Consider the following 20,717-nt stretch of genomic DNA (forward strand, 5'->3'; position numbering starts at 1 on the left):
CTTCAGTAAGGCATTCAGCAAGGTTCCCCATGGGAGACTGGGTAAGCAAGGTTTGATCTTATGGAATACAGGGAGAACAGCCATTTGGATACAGAATTGGCTTGAAGGTAGAAGACAGAGGCTGGTGGTGGAGGGTTGTTTTTCAGACTGGTGGCCTGTGACCAGTGGAGTGCCACAAGGATCAGTGTTGGGTCTGCTACTTTTCGTCATTTATATAAATGATTTGCGTGTGAGCATAATAAGAGGTATATTAAGTAAGTTTGCAGATGACACCAAAATTGGAGGTGTAGTAGACAGCGAAGAAGGTTACCTCAGATTCCAATGGGATCTTGATCAGATGGGCCAATGGGCTGAGGAGTGGCAGATGGAGTTTAATTTAGATAAATGCTGCATTTTGGGAAAGCAAATCTTAGCAGGACTTATACACTTAATGGTAAGATCCTAGGGAGAGTTACTGAACTAGGAGACCTTGGGGTACAGGTTCATAGCTCCTTGAAAGTAGAGTCATGGGTAGATAGGATAGTGAAGAAGGCGTTTGGTATGCTTTTCTTTATTGGTCAGAGTATTGAGTACAGGAGTTGGGAGGTCATGTTCCGGCTATACAGGACATTGGTTAGACCACTGTTGGAATATTGCGTGCAATTCTGGTCTCCTTCCTATCGGATGGATGTTGTAAAACATGAAAGGGTTCAGAAAAGATTTACAAGGATGTTGCCAGAGTTTGAGGATTTGAGCTATAGGGAGAGGCTGAAAAGGCTGGGGCTGTTTTTTCTAGAGTGTCGGAGGCTGAGGGGTGACCTTATAGGGATTTATAAAATCATGAGGGGCATGGATAAGATAAATAGACAAAGTTGTTTCCCTGGGGTGTGGGAGTCCAGAACTAGAGGGCATAGGTTTAGGGTGAGAGGGGAAAGATATAAAAGGAACCTAAGGGGCAACGTTTTCACGCAGAGGGTGGTATGTGTATGGAATCAGCTGCCAGAGGAAGTGGTGGAGGCTGGTACAATTACAATATTTAAAAGGCATTTGGATGAGTATATGAATAGGAAGGGTTTGGAGGGATATGGGTTGGGTGCTGGCAGGTGGGACTAGATTGGGTTGGGATATCTGGTCAGCATGGACGAGTTGGACTGACGGGTCTGTTTCTGTGCTGTACATCTCTATGACTCTATGACTCTAAGTGGTGGATGTGGACACCATTACGACCTTTAAAAGACAGTTGAAAAAGGACATGAATAGGAAAGGTTTGGAGGGATATGGGCAGGTGGGACCAGTTTTGTTTGGGATTATGTTCATCATGGACCGGTTGGACAGAAGGGTCTGTTTCCATGCTGTCTGACTCTACGACTCTATGACAGACTAACTTTCCCTCAATCACACATTGCATTATCTTGGACTGTTTATAAATGGCCTTCTACATTATGCAATTGTTAATCAATAATCAGCAAAACTTTGGGAAAAGTTTGACAAACTCTCACAACTTCAAAGAATGTCAAAGGATTATGTAAAATAGCCTGCAATTGCCCAATGGTAGACTTTGATTCACAAAGTGGTGGGGGGGGGGGGGGGGGTGGGGGTTGCAGCAGGGGAATTTGTGTCAGCTTTACTTCAAGGACAACAGAGAGATGGAAAGATATTTTAACTGTTATTGAGCTCAACATCTTTTAAAAGGCAGCCTGCGTTTTAGGCTGAGACTGGGGATGGCGAAGCCGGAGAACCTGTCAGTTGTTGCTCACTCTCCTGGAGATCTGCGGCTGGTAATCAGTAGTTTCTTTGCTTTCACTCTATGTATCTGGGCTCTCCCCTTGGGTGGCCAGATTATGCACTGTTTGAGATGCAGTGTTATAAAGTGTGCACAAATCGTATTGACATCGTTATTTTGACTGTTCAGTAAAAGAAAGAAAAAGCATTTACTCAAGGCATCAGAAATTCAATTGTGCCCAGATAATGGACATGCAGGCAGGTGGGGGTAGTAGGGGAGCTAGACGCACATTGTTTACACCTGTCAGTGTCGTCCAGCTGTCTAACTGGTGCAGTCCTGAGGTATTCATCAACTGCACATGTTTGACAGGGGTCTGGCTGGCTGGTGCAGAATGCTGTTGAGTGTCTATTGAGGACATCTCAAGTAGAGGGCAAACTCTGTCAAGCCTTCTAATATGCTTCAATGTGAAGACCATAACAACATTAAATGTGAGAGCTACGGGAAAGTGAGAGGTGCAAAATATGTTTTACACACGTGCCACTTGGTACTGTGCTAAAATGATTCAGGGGGGCCCTTTATACACGATATCCTGCCTTGCATACAGACAGGGGCTCAGGGAAGACAGGGCCACCGTTAACAAGAATGGTTCCATTCCTCCACCTCCAGTTACTTGAAGTAAAAATCTTTAAAATCTCTCCGAGTGACTCATTTATTTAACAGGAACAGTTTTAGCAGTAAACATGTTTGCTACATTCAACAAGTGTGATTAGAGATATGATGACAGATTCTACCTCCATGAGATATAATTCACTGCTTTGGTTTACTTCCAACATGTCAATTTGAGGTCAGACCACGGCGAGTGCAGGCAAATAACACAAGCTAAAGTGTTTTTGAGTTGAGTTGACCCACTTGGCTGCATGCAGGTATTCCAGAGGTTTGTTGCAATATTTCCCCCTCGGGCTGGTTTCAATGCACCTGAATATCATACAAAAAACAACGCAGTGAAGGAAGAAATTATTTCAGATTAAGAGTTAAGATTTGGGGAAGATTGCATTGCAAGTTATTGCATCAGGGAATTTGCATTTCCCAACAGCCATGAATTTGAATGGCAGCCAGTTCAAAAGTAGATTCCCACAACGCGTGGTGATAGATTACTGCTGAATTAGATAATGTTCTGGGGACTCGGGTCTGAATTCAATTAAAAATAAATGTGAAATTAAGACTCAAATGATGACCATGAATTCATTGTCAATTGTCGGAAAAACCCATCTGATCCACTGGTGTCCATTAGGGAAGCAAACTGCCTTCCTTACCTGGTCTGGCCTACATGTGACTCCAGACCCACAGCAATGTGGTTGACTCTTAATTGCCCTCTGGGGAATTAGGGATGGGCAATAAATGCTGTGAATAAAAATAAGTCACCAATTGACTGTCAGAGCTTTGCAGAAGGCTACCATGGGATGGCAGAGTGGCTCAGTGGTTAGCACTGCTGCCTCACTTTACCAGGGTCCCAGGAAAAATTCCAGCTTCAGGCGACTGTCTGTGTGGAGTTTGCACGTTCTCTGCATGGGTTTGCTCCGGTTTCCTCCCACAGCCCAAAGATGGGCCGGTCAGGTGAATTGACCATGCTAAATTCCCCATAGTGTTAGGTGCATTAGTCAGAGGAAAATAGATCTGGGTGGGTTACTCTTCAGAGAGTTGGTGTGGACTGGTTGGGCCGAAGGGCCTGTTTTCACACTGTAGGGAAATCTAATCTAATCTGCATTTTGTTAACATCTTTAACATGGTAAATCATTTTCAAGTCTTTGAGTCATCATTGTCTACAGGTTCAGCACCAGAGGACTGGAGGATTGCAAATGTTGTGCCCTTTTTCAAGAACGGCAGTAGAGATGACCCAGTTAATTATAGATCAGTGAGCCTTACATCTGTTGTAGGAAAAGTTTTGGAACGGATTATAAGAGATAGGATTTATAAGCATCGAGCAAGCAACAATTTGATGGAGATAGTCAATATGGTTTCGTCAAGGGCAGGTTGTATCTCACAAACCTCATTGAGGTTTTTGAGATGGTGACCAAGCATGTAGATGAGGGTAGAGCAGTTGACATAGTCATAGAGTCATAGAGATGTACAGCATGGAAACAGACCCTTCGGTCCAACCCGTCCATGCCGACCAGACATCCCAACCCAATCTAGTCCCACCTACCAGCACCCAGCCCATATCCCTCCAAACCCATCCTAATTCATATACCCATCCAAATGCCTTTTAAATGTTGCAATTATACCAGCCACCACCACATCCTCTGGCAGCTCGTTCCATACACGTACCACCCTCTGCGTGAACAAGTTGTCCCTTAGGTCTCTTTTATATCATTCCCCTCTCACCCTAAACCTATGCCCTCTAGTTCTGGACTTCCCGACCACAGGGAAAATACTCTACCTATTTATCCTATCCATGCCCCTCATAATTTTATAAACCTCTAAAAAGTCACCCCTCAGCCTGCGACACTCCAGGGAAAACAGCCCCAGCCTGTTCAGTCTCTCCCTGTAGCTCAGATCCTCCAACCCTGGCAACATCCTTGTAAATCTTTTCTGAACCCTTTCAAGTTTCACAACATCTTTCCGATTGGAAGGAGACCAGAATTGCACGCAATATTCCAACGGTGGCCTAACCAATGTCTTGTACAGCCATGTTGTACATGGGCTTCAGTAAAACCGTTGATAAGATTCCACATGGTAGGCTTTTGGGGAGGATGCAGAAGCATGGGATTGATGGTGATTTAGCAGTTTGGATTAGAAATTGGCTTTCTGTAAGAAGGCAGCGAGTGGTGGTTGATGGTAAATATTCAGCCTGGAGTCCGGTTACTAGTGGTGTGCCACAAGGATCTGTTTTGGGACCAATGCTGTTTGTCATTTTTATAAATGACTTGGAGGTAGGCACAGGTAGATAAGTTATTAAGTTTGCAGATGACACTAAAGTCAGTGAAGTAGTGGACAGTGTGGAAGAATGTTGCAAGTTGCAGGGGGACTTGGATAAACTGCAGAATTGGGCTGAAAAGTGACAAATGGAGTTCAATGCAGATAAATGTGAGGTAATTCACTTTGGGAAGAATAACAGAAAGGCAGAGTACTGGGTCAATGGAAAGATTGTTGGTAGTGTGGATGTGCAGGGGGATCTTGGTGTCCATGTACATAGATCCCTGAAAGCTGCCACCCAGGTTGATAGTGCTGTTAAGAAGGCATACGGTATTTTAGGTTTTATTGGTAGAGGGATTGAGGTCCGGAGTTGTGATGTCATGCTGCAACTGTACAAAATGCTAGTGCGGCCTCACTTGGAATATTGTGTGCAGTTCTGGTCGCCCCATTAGAGGAAGGATGTGGAAGCATTGGAAAAGGTGCAGAGGGGATTTACCAGGATGTTGCCTGGTCTGGAGAGAAGGTCTTATGAGGAAAGGCTGAGGGACTTGGGTCTGTTCTCATTGGAGAGATGAAGGCTAAGACGGGATTTACTAGAGACATACAAGATGATCAGAGGATTAGATAGGGTGGATAGTGAGAGTCTTTTCCTTAGACGATGATGATGTTGGCTGGTATGAGGGGGCAATACTGCAAATTGAGGGGTGATAGATTTACGACAGATGTCAGAGGCAGGTTCTTTACTCAGAGAGTGGTAAGGGCGTGGAATGCCCTGCCTGCCAATGTACTTAACTCAGGCGCATTAGGGGCATTTAAATAGTCCTTGGATAAACATATGGATGACGATGGGATAGTGTAGGGGGATAGGCTTAGATTAGTTCACAGATTGGATCAACATCAAGGGCCAAAGGGCCTGTTCTGTGAAGTATTGTTCTATGTCCTATGCTCAAGATTCTTTACCTTGAGTTATCAACAGAATTTGGAAGAGACATGATCCACAAGCTTGGTCAAACAGGGTCTCAAAGAGGAGACAGAGTTAGTGAGGTTTAGGGAGAGAGTTTAGAGTTTAGGATCTAGCTGATTAAAAGCATGACTGCAGTGCTGGCAGCAACTCAAATTGGATATGCCAGTCAGCGACTGGAAGAATGCAGAGATTTTGGATGGTTTTATAGTGCTGGAGAGGATTACAGACTAAGGGAAACCAAGGTCAAAGGCATCTGGATGTGTATATGAATAGGGAGGGGTTAGAGGGATATGAGCCAATTGCTGGCAAATGGGTCTAGATTAGGTTAGGATATTTGGTCGGCATGGACGAGTTGGACTGAAGGGTCTGTTTCCGTGCTGTGCAGCTCTATGACTCTACACTGCATGAGTGGCTAGAATGCAAGAATGGGAATATTCAAATTGAAATGCGTCTGGATTGGGAGACAGAGTGTGTTGGTGAGCATAAGGGAAATGTATGACTGGCGTGACTGGCAATTACAGCCATTGCTTTAAGGTTTCCACTGTTACAAAGTATGGCTGGACTTACTTCAACAAACACCACTACATCAGAGTGACCAATGAACAGATGTCACCGCCAGTCGCTGGAATATAGTCCAAGCCTCTTGCTGGCAAGAATTGGCAGAGAACTGGGGATAGGTCATGTGGTCACATCTGTGTCACATTGTCTGTACCGGGGCACTGTCTCACACTTGCCCAGACAACAGTTCTGACCTCTCAGTTAAAAATCACACAACACCAGGTTATAGTCTGACAGGTTTAATTGGAAGCACTAGCTTTCAGAGCGCCGCTCCTTCATCAGGTGGTTGTTGAGTATAAGATTGTAAGACACAGAATTTATAGCAAAAGTTTACAGTATGATGTAACTGAAATTATATATTGAAAAAGACCTGGATTGTTTGTTAAGTCTCTCATCTGTTAAACAACCACCTAATGAAGTAGTGACACTCCAAAAGCTAGTGCTTCCAATTGAACCTGTTGGACTGTAACCTGGTGTTGTGTGATTTTTAACTTTGCACGCCCAAGTCCAACACCGGCATCTCCAAATTCTGACCTCTCAGTGTCAACTGTGGCTCTCATCCACATTGAAAAATCCCGGAGACATTGTGTACCATTAGTTTGAATCCAGGTTGTGTTTTTAAAATCCTTGCTGACGAGATGTTCTGCAAACAGTGCTCAGATATAACAGAATTGTGTCATGATGTGTAACCTGAGCCTGAGGCATTTGAAGTGAATAGGATGCAAGTATTAGATTAGATTACTTACAGTGTGGAAACAGGCCCTTCGGCCTAACAAGTCCACACCGACCCTCCGAAGAGCAACCCACCCAGACCCATTCCCCTACATTTACCCCTTCACCTAACACTACGGGCAATTTAGCTCGGCCAATTCACCTAACCTGCACGTTTTTTGGACCGTGGGAGGAAACTGGAGCACCTGGAGGAAACCAACGCAGGCACAGGGAGAATGTACAAACTCCACATAGACAGTTGCCTGAGGCGGGAATTGAACCCGAGTCTCTGGCGCTGTGAGGCAGCAGCGCTAACTACTGTGCCACCGTGCCGCCCCATATGTGAGCACTGCTTGTTACAACAACATCAACATTCAGATGTGAATGGCGGGGACACATCCTCCCTGTGGAGCAAGAAGAAATGCCAAAGAATTGAGCATGAATTTAACAACAGAGCAATTTATTTGAAAACTTACAAATGGAGGAAAATTGCAAATTAGCTCAAGGTTGTAAAGTAATAGGTATACCTTCCTCTGTGAGCATTAAATCCAAAAGCAAAACTGCACCCTCACATCTAAACTTCAAAACGTGGCAATATTACAGAATCATAGAGCCACACAGCAGAGAAACAGGCGTTTCGGCCCACCATGTCTATGCCAGCCCACAAACACCAAACTACACTAATTCTGTTTACCTGCACTAGGCCCATATCCTACTCTGCCCTGGCATTTTATCCAGATTTGGAGGTGCTGGTGTTGGACTGGGGTGGACAAAGCTAAAAATCACACAACACCAGGTTATAGTCCAACAGGTTTAATTGGAAGCACTAACTTTCGTCAGGTGGTTGTACAGTATAAGATTTTAAGACACAGAATTTTTAGCAAAAGTTTACAGTGTGATGTAACTGAAATTATATATTGAAAAAGATTTGGATTATTTGTTAAGTCTCTCATCTGTTAGAATGACCATGTTGGTTTCAGTTCTCTCATATGTAAATTGCAAAACCTTTTTAAAAGTTACATTCTCAAGTGAACTTTAACAATAGGTGTCATGTTGGCCCAGATAATGTACTGAAGGTGTGAGCTTCCCTGTGTGAGACTGTGCCACACTGGTCAGACTGATTCTATTTCTAAAAAATGGATTTACAGAATCTTACATGGACTCATGCAGTTTTTGAGCAAAATCAAATGTAATTCTGCAAGTACAGATTCACCCCACAATCTTATTTGTGTATGTGTGCATGTGTGTTTGTGTGGGTGGGAGGGATATTTATGGAGTGTCTGTGAGAGGGTGCGTGTGTGAGTGTGGGAGTATATGTGTGAGTGTATGAAAGAGGGTCTGCGTGAGTGTGTGCGTGTCTCGAGTGTCTGTGTAGGAATGTGTGTGTGTGTGTGTCTCCTACACACACACACACATTCCTACACACACACACTCACACTCTATCATACACTCACACATACACTCCCACACCCACACATGCACCCTCTCACAGGCTTACACACCTTTACACTCACATTCACACACGCATCCTCTCACAGACACCCATTAACATCCCTCCCACCCACACAAACACACATACACAAATAAGATTGTGGGGTGAATCTATACTTGCAGAATTAGATTAGATTAGATTACTTACAGTGTGGAAACAGGACCTTCGGCCCAACAAGCCCACACCAACCCTCTGAGGAGCATCCCACCCAGACCCATTCCCCTACATTTACTCCTTCACCTAACACCATGGGCAATTTAGCGTGGCCAATTCACCTAACCTGCACGTTTTTGAACTGTGGGAAGAAACCAGAGCACCTGGAGGAAACCCACGCAGATACAGGGAGAATGTGCAAACTCCACACAGACAGTTGCCTGAGGCAGGAATTGAAACTAGGTCTCTGGCACTGTGAGGCAGCAGTGTTAACCACTGTGCCACCGTGCCGCCCAACTGTGCCATTCCACACGCAAACCACTCTCTGTGTAAAATATCTGCACCTCATGTCGTTTTTAAATCTTTCTCTACTCACCTTAGCAATGTGCCCTCTAGTCATGAAATCTCCCATCCTAGGGAAAAGACAACTACCATTAACCCTACCTATACCCCACCACCCTCAGGCAGCACGTTCCATATTTCTACCACCCTCTAGATGAAAGAGTTCTTTCTCAGTTTGCCTCTAAGCCATTTGCTGTTCTCCTTAATCTTATACCCTGTAGTCTTAGACACGTTTGCCATGGGGAAAAGACTCTCATGATCTACCCTGTCTATATCTCCCATAATTTCGATACATCAATCAGATCTTCCCCCTTGGTCTCCTGTGCTCTAAGGAAAGCAAATCCAGTCTATCCAGTCCATCCTTGTAACTGAGACTTTTCATTCCATGCAACATCCTGGTGAATCTCCTCTGCACCCTCTACAGTCCAACCATGTCCTTGCAATTGTACTTCTGTAATACCACCTAATGGCTACCCGGCTTGCACAATGCACAGATACTTCAATGTAAAATGTGACAGGAAATCTGGTGTAGATCATTGTCAGTCATGGTGTCAGAGTTTAACTATGTTGCATAATTTGGCTCCGACTCCCCCTGAATATCTAATAATTCAACAACAACAGAAACAGAGATTGCTGGAAAAACTCAGCAGATCCGGCAGCATCTGTGGAGTCAACGTAGAGCTAATGTTTCAAGTCTAGTGACCCTTCTTCAGAATTTCTGTTTATTTTTCAGATGTCCAGTTTCCACAGTTTTTGTTTCTCTTTAATAATTCAGCCAATTCGTCTAAGAACAAATAGTTTTTCCATCACACATTGGTGAATTACACTGCATACAGGAGCTAGTTAGGCATTATAACAAGCAATTCTTTCAGCTGCTTCTCTCTGAAGACATTTTGGTAAATCAGTGGTGACTGAACTCTCATGGTGGCATGTATTGTGCTTATGTTGCTGGTTTACAGATTGGTGTGGGGATTGCAGAGAGATTAGAGATTGCCAATTAGATACAAAATTGGTTTAATGGCAAGAGACAGAGACTAATGGTGGAGGATTGTTTTATGGACTGAAGACCTATGACCAGCAGTGTTCCACAGGTGTTGAGTCCACTTTTGTTTGTCATTTGTATAAATGATTTTGCTGAGAATATAGAAAACATGTTTAGTAAATTTGCAGATAACACCAAAATTGGTGGTATAGTAGACAGTGAAGAAGGCTATCTAAGATTACAAAGAGATCTTGATCACTTGGGGCAAGGAGTGGCAGATGAAGTTCAATTTGGATAAATGTGAGGTATTGCATTTTCTTAAAAAAACAAGGGCAGGACTTATAAAGTTAATGGTAGGGTCCTGGGTAGTGTTGTCGAATAGAGAGACCTAAGGGCACATAATTATTTGAAGTTTGCATCACATATGGGCAGGTAGGTTATGAAAGCGTTTAGAGCTGAAAAAAGTGTTGCTGAAAAAGCACAGCAGGTCAGGCAGCATCAAAGGAGCAGGAGAATCGACGTTTCGGGCATAAGTCCTTCTTCTGGAATGAGGAGTGTGTGCCAAGCAGGCTAAGATAAAAGGTAGGGAGGAGGGACTTAGGGGAGGGGCATTGGGATTGCGATAGGTGGAAGGAGATTAAGGTGAGGGTGATAGGTCGGAGAGGGGGTGGGGACGGAGAGGTCGGGAAGAAGATTGCAGGTCAAGAAGGTGGTGCTGAGTCCGAGGGTTGGGACTGAGAAAAGGTGGGGAGAGGGGAAATGAGGAAGCTGGAGAAATCTGCATTCATCCCTTGTGGTTGGAGGGTTCCTAGGCGGAAGATGAGGCGCTCTTCCTCCAGGCGTCGTGTTGCGATGGTCTGGCGATGGAGGAGGCCAAGGACCTGCATGTCCTTGATGGAGTGGGAGGGGGAGTTAAAGTGTTCAGCCATGGGGCGGTTGGGTTGGTTGGTGCGGGTGTCCCAGAGATGTTCTCTGAAACGTTCCGCAAGTAGGCGGCCTGTCTCCCCAATGTATAGGAGGCCACATCAGGTGCAGCGGATGCAATAAATGATGTATGTGGAGGTGAAGGTGAATTTGTGATGGATATAGAAGGATCCCTTGGGACCTTGGAGGGAAGTGAGGGGGGAGGTGTGGGCACAAGTTTTGCATTTCTTGCGGTTGCAGGGGAAGGTGCCGGGAGTGGAGGTTGGGTTGGTGGGGGGTGTGAACCTGACGAGGGAGTCGTGGAGGGAGTGGTCTTTCCGGAACGCTGATAGGGGAGGGGAGGGAAATATATCCTTGGTGGTGGGGTCTGTTTGGAGGTGGTGGAAATTACGAAGGATGATACGATGTATCTGGTGGTTGGTGGGGTGGAAGGTGAGGACCAGTGGGGTTCTGTCCTGGTGGCGATTGGAGGGCCGGGTTTCAAACCCCAGCTCAGGACAACACTCTCACAGACACCCTGCAGTCAGCCCTACCCCCAGCTCAGGACAACACTCTCACAGACATTGAACCCTGCTCCTCCAATCGCCACCAGGACTGAACCCCACTGGTCCTCACCTACCACCCCACCAGCTTTCCGGAAAGACCACTCCCTCTGCGACTCCCTCTCAGTCCCAACCCTCGGACTCAGCACCACCTTCTTGACCTGCAATCTTTTTCCTGACCTCTCCGTCCCCACCCCCTCTCCGACCTATCACCCTCACCTTAACCTCCTTCCACCGATCGCATTCCCAATGCCCCTCCCCCATGTCCCTCCTCCCTACCTTTTATCTCAGCCCGCTTGGCACACCCTCCTCATTCCTGAAGAAGGGCTTATGCCCGAAACGTCGATTCTCCTGCTCCTTTGATCTTGCCTGACCTGCTGCGCTTTTCCAGCAACACATTTTTCAGCTCTGATCTCCAGCATCTGCAGACCTCACTTCCTCCTATGAAAGCGTTTAGCACACTTACTTTAATTCCTCAGACTTTTGAGTGTAAGAGTTGGGACGTCATGTTGAGGCTATGCAGGATGTTGGTGAGGCCTCTTCTGGAATACTGTGTCCAGTTCTGATTGCCCTGTTATAAGAAAGATATTATTAAACTGAACAGGATTCAGAAGAGATTCACCAGGGTGTTGCTGGGAATGGAGAGTTTGAGTTATAAGGAAAAGCTGGATAGACTGGGACTTTGTTCAATGGAGTGGAGGAGAGTTGAGGGGTGACCTTATCGAGGTTTATAAAATCATGAGGGGTATAGATGGCCAGGATGGGGTATTTCAAGACTAGGCGATATATTTTTAAGGTTAGAGGAGAAAGATTTAAAAAATATGAGGGGCAAAATTTTTACACAGGGAGTGGTTCATGTGTGGAATAAACTTCCAGAGGAAGTGGTGAAGTGGTGGATGCAAGTATAGTTACAACATTTAAAAGACATTTGGATAAATACATGAATAAGAATTGTTTGGAGAGTTATGGGTTAAGCGCAGGCAGGTGGGATTAGTTTAGTTTGAGATTATGGTCAGCACGGACTAGTTGGAAAATAGGGTCAGTTTTGTGCTGTATGACTCTCTGACTCTGTGACTAGTTAGGGAAGGGTGAGGCCATGGAGGCATTGTAAGGCAAGGATGAGCATTTTAAAGTAATGGAATATAGGGGTGATTGCAGAACAGACCTTAATGTGTGTACTGACATGGACAGCTGAGTTTGTAAAGATGTCAGTTTATCAAGGCTAGTATGCAAGGAGCCAAGAGAACAAGAGAGACAGATATTTGGATGCCAGAAATACATTCTCAGTTTGGTACCCATACTGTGTACCAAATTCATATAGTCTTGACCAATATCACCAGCTTAGAGCATGTAAATGTTTGTGGCACACATAACACACGAGGCATTACATGGGGCTCTGCCAAAGCTGGAATGATGAGTTACTGTACCTAATGAAAGGCTGCTATTTCTTCTTCAATCACAATCAGTTTTTTTTTTCGGATTAGAAATAGTTTGGGGTATGGGCGCAGTCTGAATTTGCTTTTGGGGCTGAAATTGAAAAATACATTCCATTTTGCAATAATAAAGCATCATTGTGGGACAGAAGGTCAGACTAACATTTCCTACAATCTTAGGGTGTAGCTAAGTATTTTACATCGTACTCATTATCTTAATGTGGGAAAATATTGCACAGTATTTGTACACAGCTATGTGATAATGGCTAGATAACAATATATTGGTTGAGGGATAAATACATCTCATGCTGTTCATGGAAGTAGTGTGTAGGATCCTTTATATTTGCCTGAGGTGGAACCTCTGACACATCCTCAGACCCAGCATGGGGAGTGTCAACCTAGGCAAAGTGTCTGGAGTGAGGCTTGAACCTATGACCCTCTGCCATAGAATCAAGATTGTTACCAACTGAACCAAGTTTTGAGATTTTTTTGTAATCGTGACTATCCAAAGAGACTTGTGGGTTTGAGGTACAGGATCTTTAAAATATCATGAGCAGGTGCAGAAAATTGTCAAGAAGGATAATGGATTGCTGGACATTATAACTCAATGTTTGGAATGTTAGGATGTAGAAGTCTTGCTTCAGTTATTCAAAACTCAGGTTAGACCACACTTGGAGTGCTGTACACAGATCTGGCAGCACACTTTAGGACGGCTAAGTTGGCCTTGGAGGGAATTAAATGCTGGGACAATGATACCTGGACTTCAGGGTTTAAGCTATGGGGAGAGAATACAGTCAGTTCTACTATAACGCGCCTTTCTTCAATGCGAGTTGGCTTTAACACAATTGAAGAATTTAGACCATTATTTGTAGAGCACAAACTTTCCTTACCGGTATTGGCTATAATGTGATTCCGGTCCCGTTAGTTTAAATGGCGTGGCTCTTGCGCGCTTTTCTTATAATGCGTGATCATATGAGAGCGAAACTATAGGGTTATATCAGAAATGGCTGTACACAAATTAAACCTTTCGTCTCTAGAATTTAGAAGGTTAAAGGGTGATCTGATCGAAGCCTTCAAAATATTAACAGGAAAAGACAGAGTAGGTATAAAGAAATTATTTCCACTGGTTGGGGATTCTAGAACTAAGGGACATAGTCTGAGAATTAGGGCCAGACCATTCAGGAGAGATGTTAGGAAGCACTTCTACACCAATGGGTAGGAGATCTTTGGATCTGCCACCAACAGCAACGGTCGCTAGATCAGTTATTAATTTTAAATCTGAGGTCAATCTTTGTTAAACAAAGATATTAAGGGATATGGAGTTAGGCCACAGATCCGACATGATCTCATTGAATGGTGGGACAGACTTGAGGGGATGAATGGCCTGCTTCTGTTCCTATGAAATCTCAGCATGGTGATTCTGTAACAATTGGGAAGGATTAGACCGTTCTCAAATACGTTTTCTATCCTCTCTCCACAGGAGAAACGTCCAATCCCAGAGCCAGGTTTTAATGGTGAGTCTTCTGACCATTGTGTGTCTGCAGCTGGCCTCAGTCTTTAGTTTCTGTTGCTTTCTACATTTTAGCAAAACCACCATTGTTTTGCAAGTGGCGAAATAATTCAGGGTTTAAAGGATGTCACATTCATAACATGCACAAATATCATAAATAAAATTGATAAATGGGATTCGTAATTGGTCATTTCATAACATCAGAGAATGATTTGCTGTATAATGAAGCCATTTGGCCCATTGAGCTAATGCTAACTCTTTAAAATAGCAGTCCTATTGGTTTCACTGTCTTGCTTTTACTTACAAACCCTTCCCCCTTTCAAGTATTTGCTTATGGAAGATAATTATTGAATCAGATTCCACCATCATCTCTGGCACTGCAATGCAGACTGTAACAGTGGAACATAGAACATAGAACATAGAAGAATACAGCGCAGTACAGGCCCTTCGGCCCTCGATGTTGCGCCGATCCAGGCCACCTAACCTACACTAGCCCACTATCCTCCATATGCCTATCCAATGCCCGCTTAAATGCCCATAAAGAGGGAGAGTCCACCACTGCTACTGGCAGGGCATTCCATGAACTCACGACTCGCTGAGTAAAGAACCTACCCCTAACATCTGTCCTATACCTACCCCCCCCTTAATTTAAAGCTATGCCCCCTTGTAATAGCTGACTCCATATGTGGAAAAAGATTCTCACTGTCGACCCTATCTAAACCCCTAATCATCTTGTACACCTCTATCAAGTCACCCCTAAACCTTCTTTTCTCCAATGAAAACAACCCCAAGTGCCTCAGCCTTTCCTCATACGATCTTTCTACCATACCAGGCAACATCCTGGTAAACCTCCTCTGCACCCGTTCCAGTGCCTCCACATCCTTCCAATAGTATGGCGACCAAAACTGCACACAATACTCCAGATGCGGCCGCACCAGAGTCTTATACAACTGCAACATGACCTCAGTACTCCGGAACTCAATTCCTCTACCAATAAAAGCCAGTATGCCATATGCCTTCTTCACCGCACTATTTACCTGGGTGGCAACTTTCAAAGATCTGTATACATGGACACCAAGATCCCTCTGCTCATCCACACTCCAAGTATCCGACCATTAGCCCAGTACCCCATCTTTTTGTTACTCTTACCAAAGTGAATCACCTCACACTTAGCTACATTGAACTCCATTTGCCACCTTTCTGCCCAGTTCTGCAGCTTATCTATATCCCGCTGTAACCTGCCACATCCTTCCTCATTGTCTACAACTCCTCTGACTTTCGTATCATCCGCAAACTTGCTCACCCAACCTTCTAACCCCTCCTCCAGGTCATTTATAAAAATGACAAACAGCAATGGTCCCAAAACAGATCCTTGCGGAACACCGCTAGTGACGGCACTCCAAGATGAACCTTTGCCATCAACTACTACCCTCTGTCTTCTTCCAGCCAGGCAACTCCTAATCCAAACCTCCAACTCACCCTCAATGCCATACCTCCGTATTGTTTGCAGTAGTCTACCATGGGGAACCTTATCAAACGCCTTACTAAAATCCATATACACCACATCTAACGCTTTCCCCTCATCCACCTCCTTAGTCACCTTCTCAAAGAATTCAATAAGGTTTGTGAGGCACGACCTGCCCTTCACAAAACCATGCTGACTATCCTTGATCACATTATTCCTATCCAGATGTTCATAAATCCTATCCCTTACAATTCTCTCTAAGATTTTGCCCACAACAGAAGTGAGACTCACCGGCCTATAGTTACTAGGGTTATCCCTACTCCCCTTCTTGAACAAGGGAACCACATTTGCTAGCCTCCAATCTTCTGGCACTACTCCTGTAGACAATGAGGACATAAAAATCAAGGCCAATGGCTCTGCAATCTCCTCCCTTGCTTCCCAGAGAATCCTAGGATAAATGCCATCAGGCCCAGGGGACTTATCTATTTTCACCCTTTCCAGAATTTCCAATACCTCTTCTCTACATATCTCAAAGCCATCCATTCTACTTAATTGTGACTCAGTATTCACATTGACAACAATGTCCTGTTCCTGATTGAATACTGACGAAAAGTATTCATTCAGTGTTTCCCCAATCTCTTCAGCCTCCACACGCAACTTCCCACTACTATCCTTGACTAGACCTATTCCTACCCTAGTCATTCTTTTATTCCTGACATACCTACAGAAAGCCTTAGGGTTTTCCCTAATCCTACCAACTAAGGACCTTTCATGTCCCCTCCTTGCTGCTCTTAGCTCTCTTTTCAGGTCCTTCCTGGCTACCTTATGACTCTCAATCGCCCCAATTGAACCTTCACGCCTCATCTTTTACATAGGCTGCCCTCTTCCATTTAACAAGGGATTCCAATTCCTTATTAAACCACGGCTCCCTCACACGACCCTTTCCTCCCTGCCTGACGGGCACATACTTATCAAGGACACTCAATAGTTGCTCCTTGAACAAGCTCCACATATCAATTACGCTCTTGCCTTGAAGCTTACTTTTCCAAGCCACACATCCTAAGTCATGCCTCACCGCATCATAATTTCCCTGCCCCCAGCTATAACTTTTGCCCTGTAGTGCACACTTATCCCTCTCCATCACTAGAGTAAAAGTCACCGAATTGTGGTCATTGTCCCCAAAGTGCTCACCTACCTCCAATTCTAACACCTGGCCTGGTTCATTACCCAGAACCAAATCCAGTATGGCCTCACCTCTTGTTGGCCTATCTACATATTGTGTCAGGAAACCCTCTTGCACACATTGGACAAACACTGACCCATCTAACGAACTTGAGCTATAGCTTTCCCAATCAATATCAGGAAAGTTAAAGTCCCCCATAACAACCACCCTATTACTTTCACTCTTCTCTTGAATCATCCTCGCAATCCTTTCTTCTACATCTCTAGGACTATTAGGAGGCCTGTAAAAAACTCCTAACAGGGTGAGCTCACCTTTCCTATTCCTAACCTCAGCCCAAACTACCTCAGATGGCGAGTCTTCATCCATCGTCCTTTCCACAGCTGTAATACTATCTTTGACAAGCAATGCCACACCTCCCCCTCTTTTACCCCCACCTCTGACCCTACTAAAACATTTAAACCCTGGGACCTGCAACAGCCAATCCTGTCCCTGTTCTACCCATGTCTCCGTAATAGCCACAACATCGAAGTCCCAGGTACCAACCCACACTGCAAGTTCACCTACCTTATTTCGTATACTTCTTGCATTGAAGTATACACACTTCAAGACACTTTCCTGATTACAGGCACCCTCCTTTGAAATTGATGCCATGTTCCTAACCTCCCTACACTCCAGGTCCTGCACCCTAAAGCTACAGTCTGGGTTCCCATGCCCCTGCAGAGTTAGTTTAAACCCCCCCCAAGAGCACTAGCAAACCTCCCACCATAGTTCACCTTATCTTCCCTACTGCCCTTTCACTAATTGCCTTAATTCGTTGTCCTTTAGCTGCTACCAACACCTTCTCTTAATAAACTCTATCAACATCCTTCATATTTAAAGTTGCAGCAAGTTGGAATGTTTATAATGATTGGGCTTGTAATATTCTGTGCCAGTACTTGGAAGAATAGAATATAGTTCCATAACACTCCTGTTATTGTGACACAGATTTGGGTAATATTTCCTGAAGCTAGAGTTAGAGACATGGGGCATTGTATGGGTGAAATTGTATGGGAAGATTGTGGAAACTTCAATTTATAAAAGTACACACAGGTATTAAAAATCCTTCCTCAATTAAACCAGTGCTCATGCAAGTTGATGAATGATGAAAGCAACTCATCTCCTCAACAGATCTCTCAGGAGATATGAGCAATCCTGAGCTGGTGTTGGATTACCTTGTGGGGTATTAATATTCATTGCAGATTGCATTCAAGTACAAAAAATGTTGTCATTCTCTTGACAAACAGTGTGTGGACTCACTGACATCTACAAGGTGAAACTGAGGATTGTAGATGCTGGAGATAGAGTCAAGATTAGAGTGGTGCTGGAAAAGCACAGTAGGTCAGGCAGCATCTGAGGAGCAGGAGAATCGATGTTTTGAGCAGGAGCCCTCCATCAGGAATGCTCATGCTGCCTGACCTGCTGTGCTATTCCAGCACCACTTTAATCTTCACTGACATCTACAGCCTTGTCCCACACAAATTTGTGCTCTGTTCATCAAGGTTTGATGTTTTTCATTGCAATAGCGTTTTTCACCACCCCAGGCCACCTGAAAGCGCTTTGTAGCCAATGGGAGTACTTCTGAAATGAGGCCATTGTTGTAATGTCGAAAATGCAGAAAATGCACACCAAGCTCCCACAAACAACAAGAAGATCATGGCGGGGGCTAAAAAAAAGAACTGCGGATGCTGAAAATCAGAAACAAAAACAGAAATTATTCTCGAGAAACTGAGCAGGTCTGGCAGCATCTGTGAAGAGAGAGCAGCGTTTAACATTTCAGGCCCAGTTCTGAACTAGGGTCACCAGACCCGAAATGTTAATTTCTGCGCTCTCTCCACAAATGCTGCCAGACCTACTGGGTATTTCCAGCAATTTCTGGTCTTGTGGGAATAATCTGTTTTTCCAATGTGGACTGACAGATATCGGAGACAATCTTTGCTGAATTAATGCCATAGGATCTTTAGCATCTGCCCTTCATTTAGCATATCATCCAAAGCCTAGTGCACCAACAATGCTGCCTGCCCTCAGTACTGCAGTAGAGGATCGACCTCGATTTTTGCACATACGTCCAAAAGTGGAACTTGATTTAAGCATTTATTGTCTGCCTGTAATCCTTTGAGAAGGGCAATACTGCCCATGACATGCCCATAATGGGCCTTAGGATGATTTACTGCAGTAGAGGCCCTTTACATGTGCCAGTGATTGTTTTTGGAATAAATTTAGAGGCATAGAGATGTACAACATGGAAACAGATCCTTGGGTCCAACATGCCCATGCCGAACAGATATTCTAAATAAATCTAGCCCCATTTCCCAGCATTTGGATCATATCCCTCTAAACCCTTCCTATTTATATACCTATTCAGATGTCTTTTAAATGTTGTAATTGAACCAGTCTCCACCACTTCCCCTGACAGCTCGTTCTGTACATGCACCACCCTCTCCGTGAAAACGTTGGTCTGTAGTTCCCTTTTAAATCTTTCCCCGCTCATCTTAAACTTATGCCCTCTAGCTTTAGACTCTCCTACCCTGGGGAAAAAACCTTGGCTATTCACCCTATTCATGATTTTATAAACCTCTATAAGATCATTCTTCACCCTCCAACGCCCCAGGGAAAAAAAGTCCTAGCCTATTCAATCTCTCCCTATAGGTCCAAACCTGGCAGCATCCTTGTAGATCTTTTCTGAACCCTTTCAAGATTCACAGCATCTTTCCTATAGCAGGGAGACCAGAGTTGTAACCTCATTGGAAAGTCAATGAAATGGGTAATCCAAGCAGATGACTCGATGTGGTGTAAGATATCTTGAGACAGATTGTTAGTTCTCATAACTTCATCTGTTCCATATTTCTGTTGGGTTTCAGGTGAGCTGGTAATCTGATTTGTGAAGACAGAAGTAACACTAGTTCAATCGAACATTGAAGGATGCTAATATTTATCAAAATATTAAAGCTGTATTTTTACCAAAGAGTACATTTGCCAGTCCCTCATCAACCTTCTATGCTGTATGTTCAGAGGTGCTCCTGAAGATGAATGCAGTTGGCATCTGTGCCACAGACGTCCATTACTGGCAACAAGGAAAACTAGGAGATGCCGTCATAAAAAAGCCCATGGTCCTGGGACATGAAGGCTCGGGGACTGTGGTTAAAGTGGGATCAGGCGTACAACATCTCAAAACAGGTCAGTGTCTATCTAAAACTCGGAGAAAGTTAATGAAATAACTGCACAGAGGCAGGTATCCCATCACCAAGTCACCTTTTATTTCCGTATAGTTTGTAGTGGGCTCTGATCAGCCAGTTCAGAGCCATACCTTAACATGAGGAGACTCTCTGAATCCCTTGTTTATCTCTGTCAGTCAGGGCTCCCTGATTGGCCCAGATTAACAACCCCAATCAAGAATCTTATTGTCAATGAGATCCCACTGGTTCTAATCACCGCAGGTAAACTTTGAAAAAATTAAACTTCTATTAAACTTTAGCTTGAGGTACAAATGGTCGTAATCCTCATCCATGCAGATCATTTTCTCGTTATGTATGGAAGGAACTAGGGAGGAGGACATCAAAAGAATTTGCTGGTGACTAAAATGCCATTCAGGTTGCTGGAAAACTTATTCGAGTTGATGGAAAATGTCTGGTGGGGGGAGATTCAGAAAAAGGAGGCAGAAATACAAGATTATCACAAGCCCGTTCCATTCAGGAGCTCATTCTGAAAGCTCTTTGTCACGTAGAGGGCAGCAGAAATCTGGAGTTTAGTTATGTTATCTGAATGGTGATTGGGAATTTAAGACAGAGATGGGCAGCTTTTATTGAG

At 44.2% G+C, this 20,717-nt stretch overlaps 1 protein-coding gene across 1 annotated transcript in view; it reads left to right on the forward strand.

The window, feature by feature from the left end:
* Nucleotides 1–1,599: 1,599 nt before the first annotated feature.
* The window catches only part of LOC122542497 (sorbitol dehydrogenase-like), a 48,886-nt gene continuing 29,768 nt past the window's right edge, over nt 1,600–20,717 (forward strand). The window contains exons 1-3 of the mRNA XM_043680284.2: nt 1,600–1,757; nt 14,197–14,230; nt 19,923–20,087. Of these exons, the coding sequence (XP_043536219.2) occupies nt 1,701–1,757; nt 14,197–14,230; nt 19,923–20,087 (256 nt within the window). The 5' untranslated portion in view covers nt 1,600–1,700. The remainder of the gene's footprint in view (nt 1,758–14,196; nt 14,231–19,922; nt 20,088–20,717) is intronic.

The sequence above is a fragment of the Chiloscyllium plagiosum genome, unplaced genomic scaffold (genome assembly GCF_037043375.1).
Source record: "Chiloscyllium plagiosum isolate Xiang-an unplaced genomic scaffold, Cpla_swu_hap1 HiC_scaffold_42, whole genome shotgun sequence".
Lineage (NCBI taxonomy): Eukaryota > Metazoa > Chordata > Chondrichthyes > Orectolobiformes > Hemiscylliidae > Chiloscyllium > Chiloscyllium plagiosum.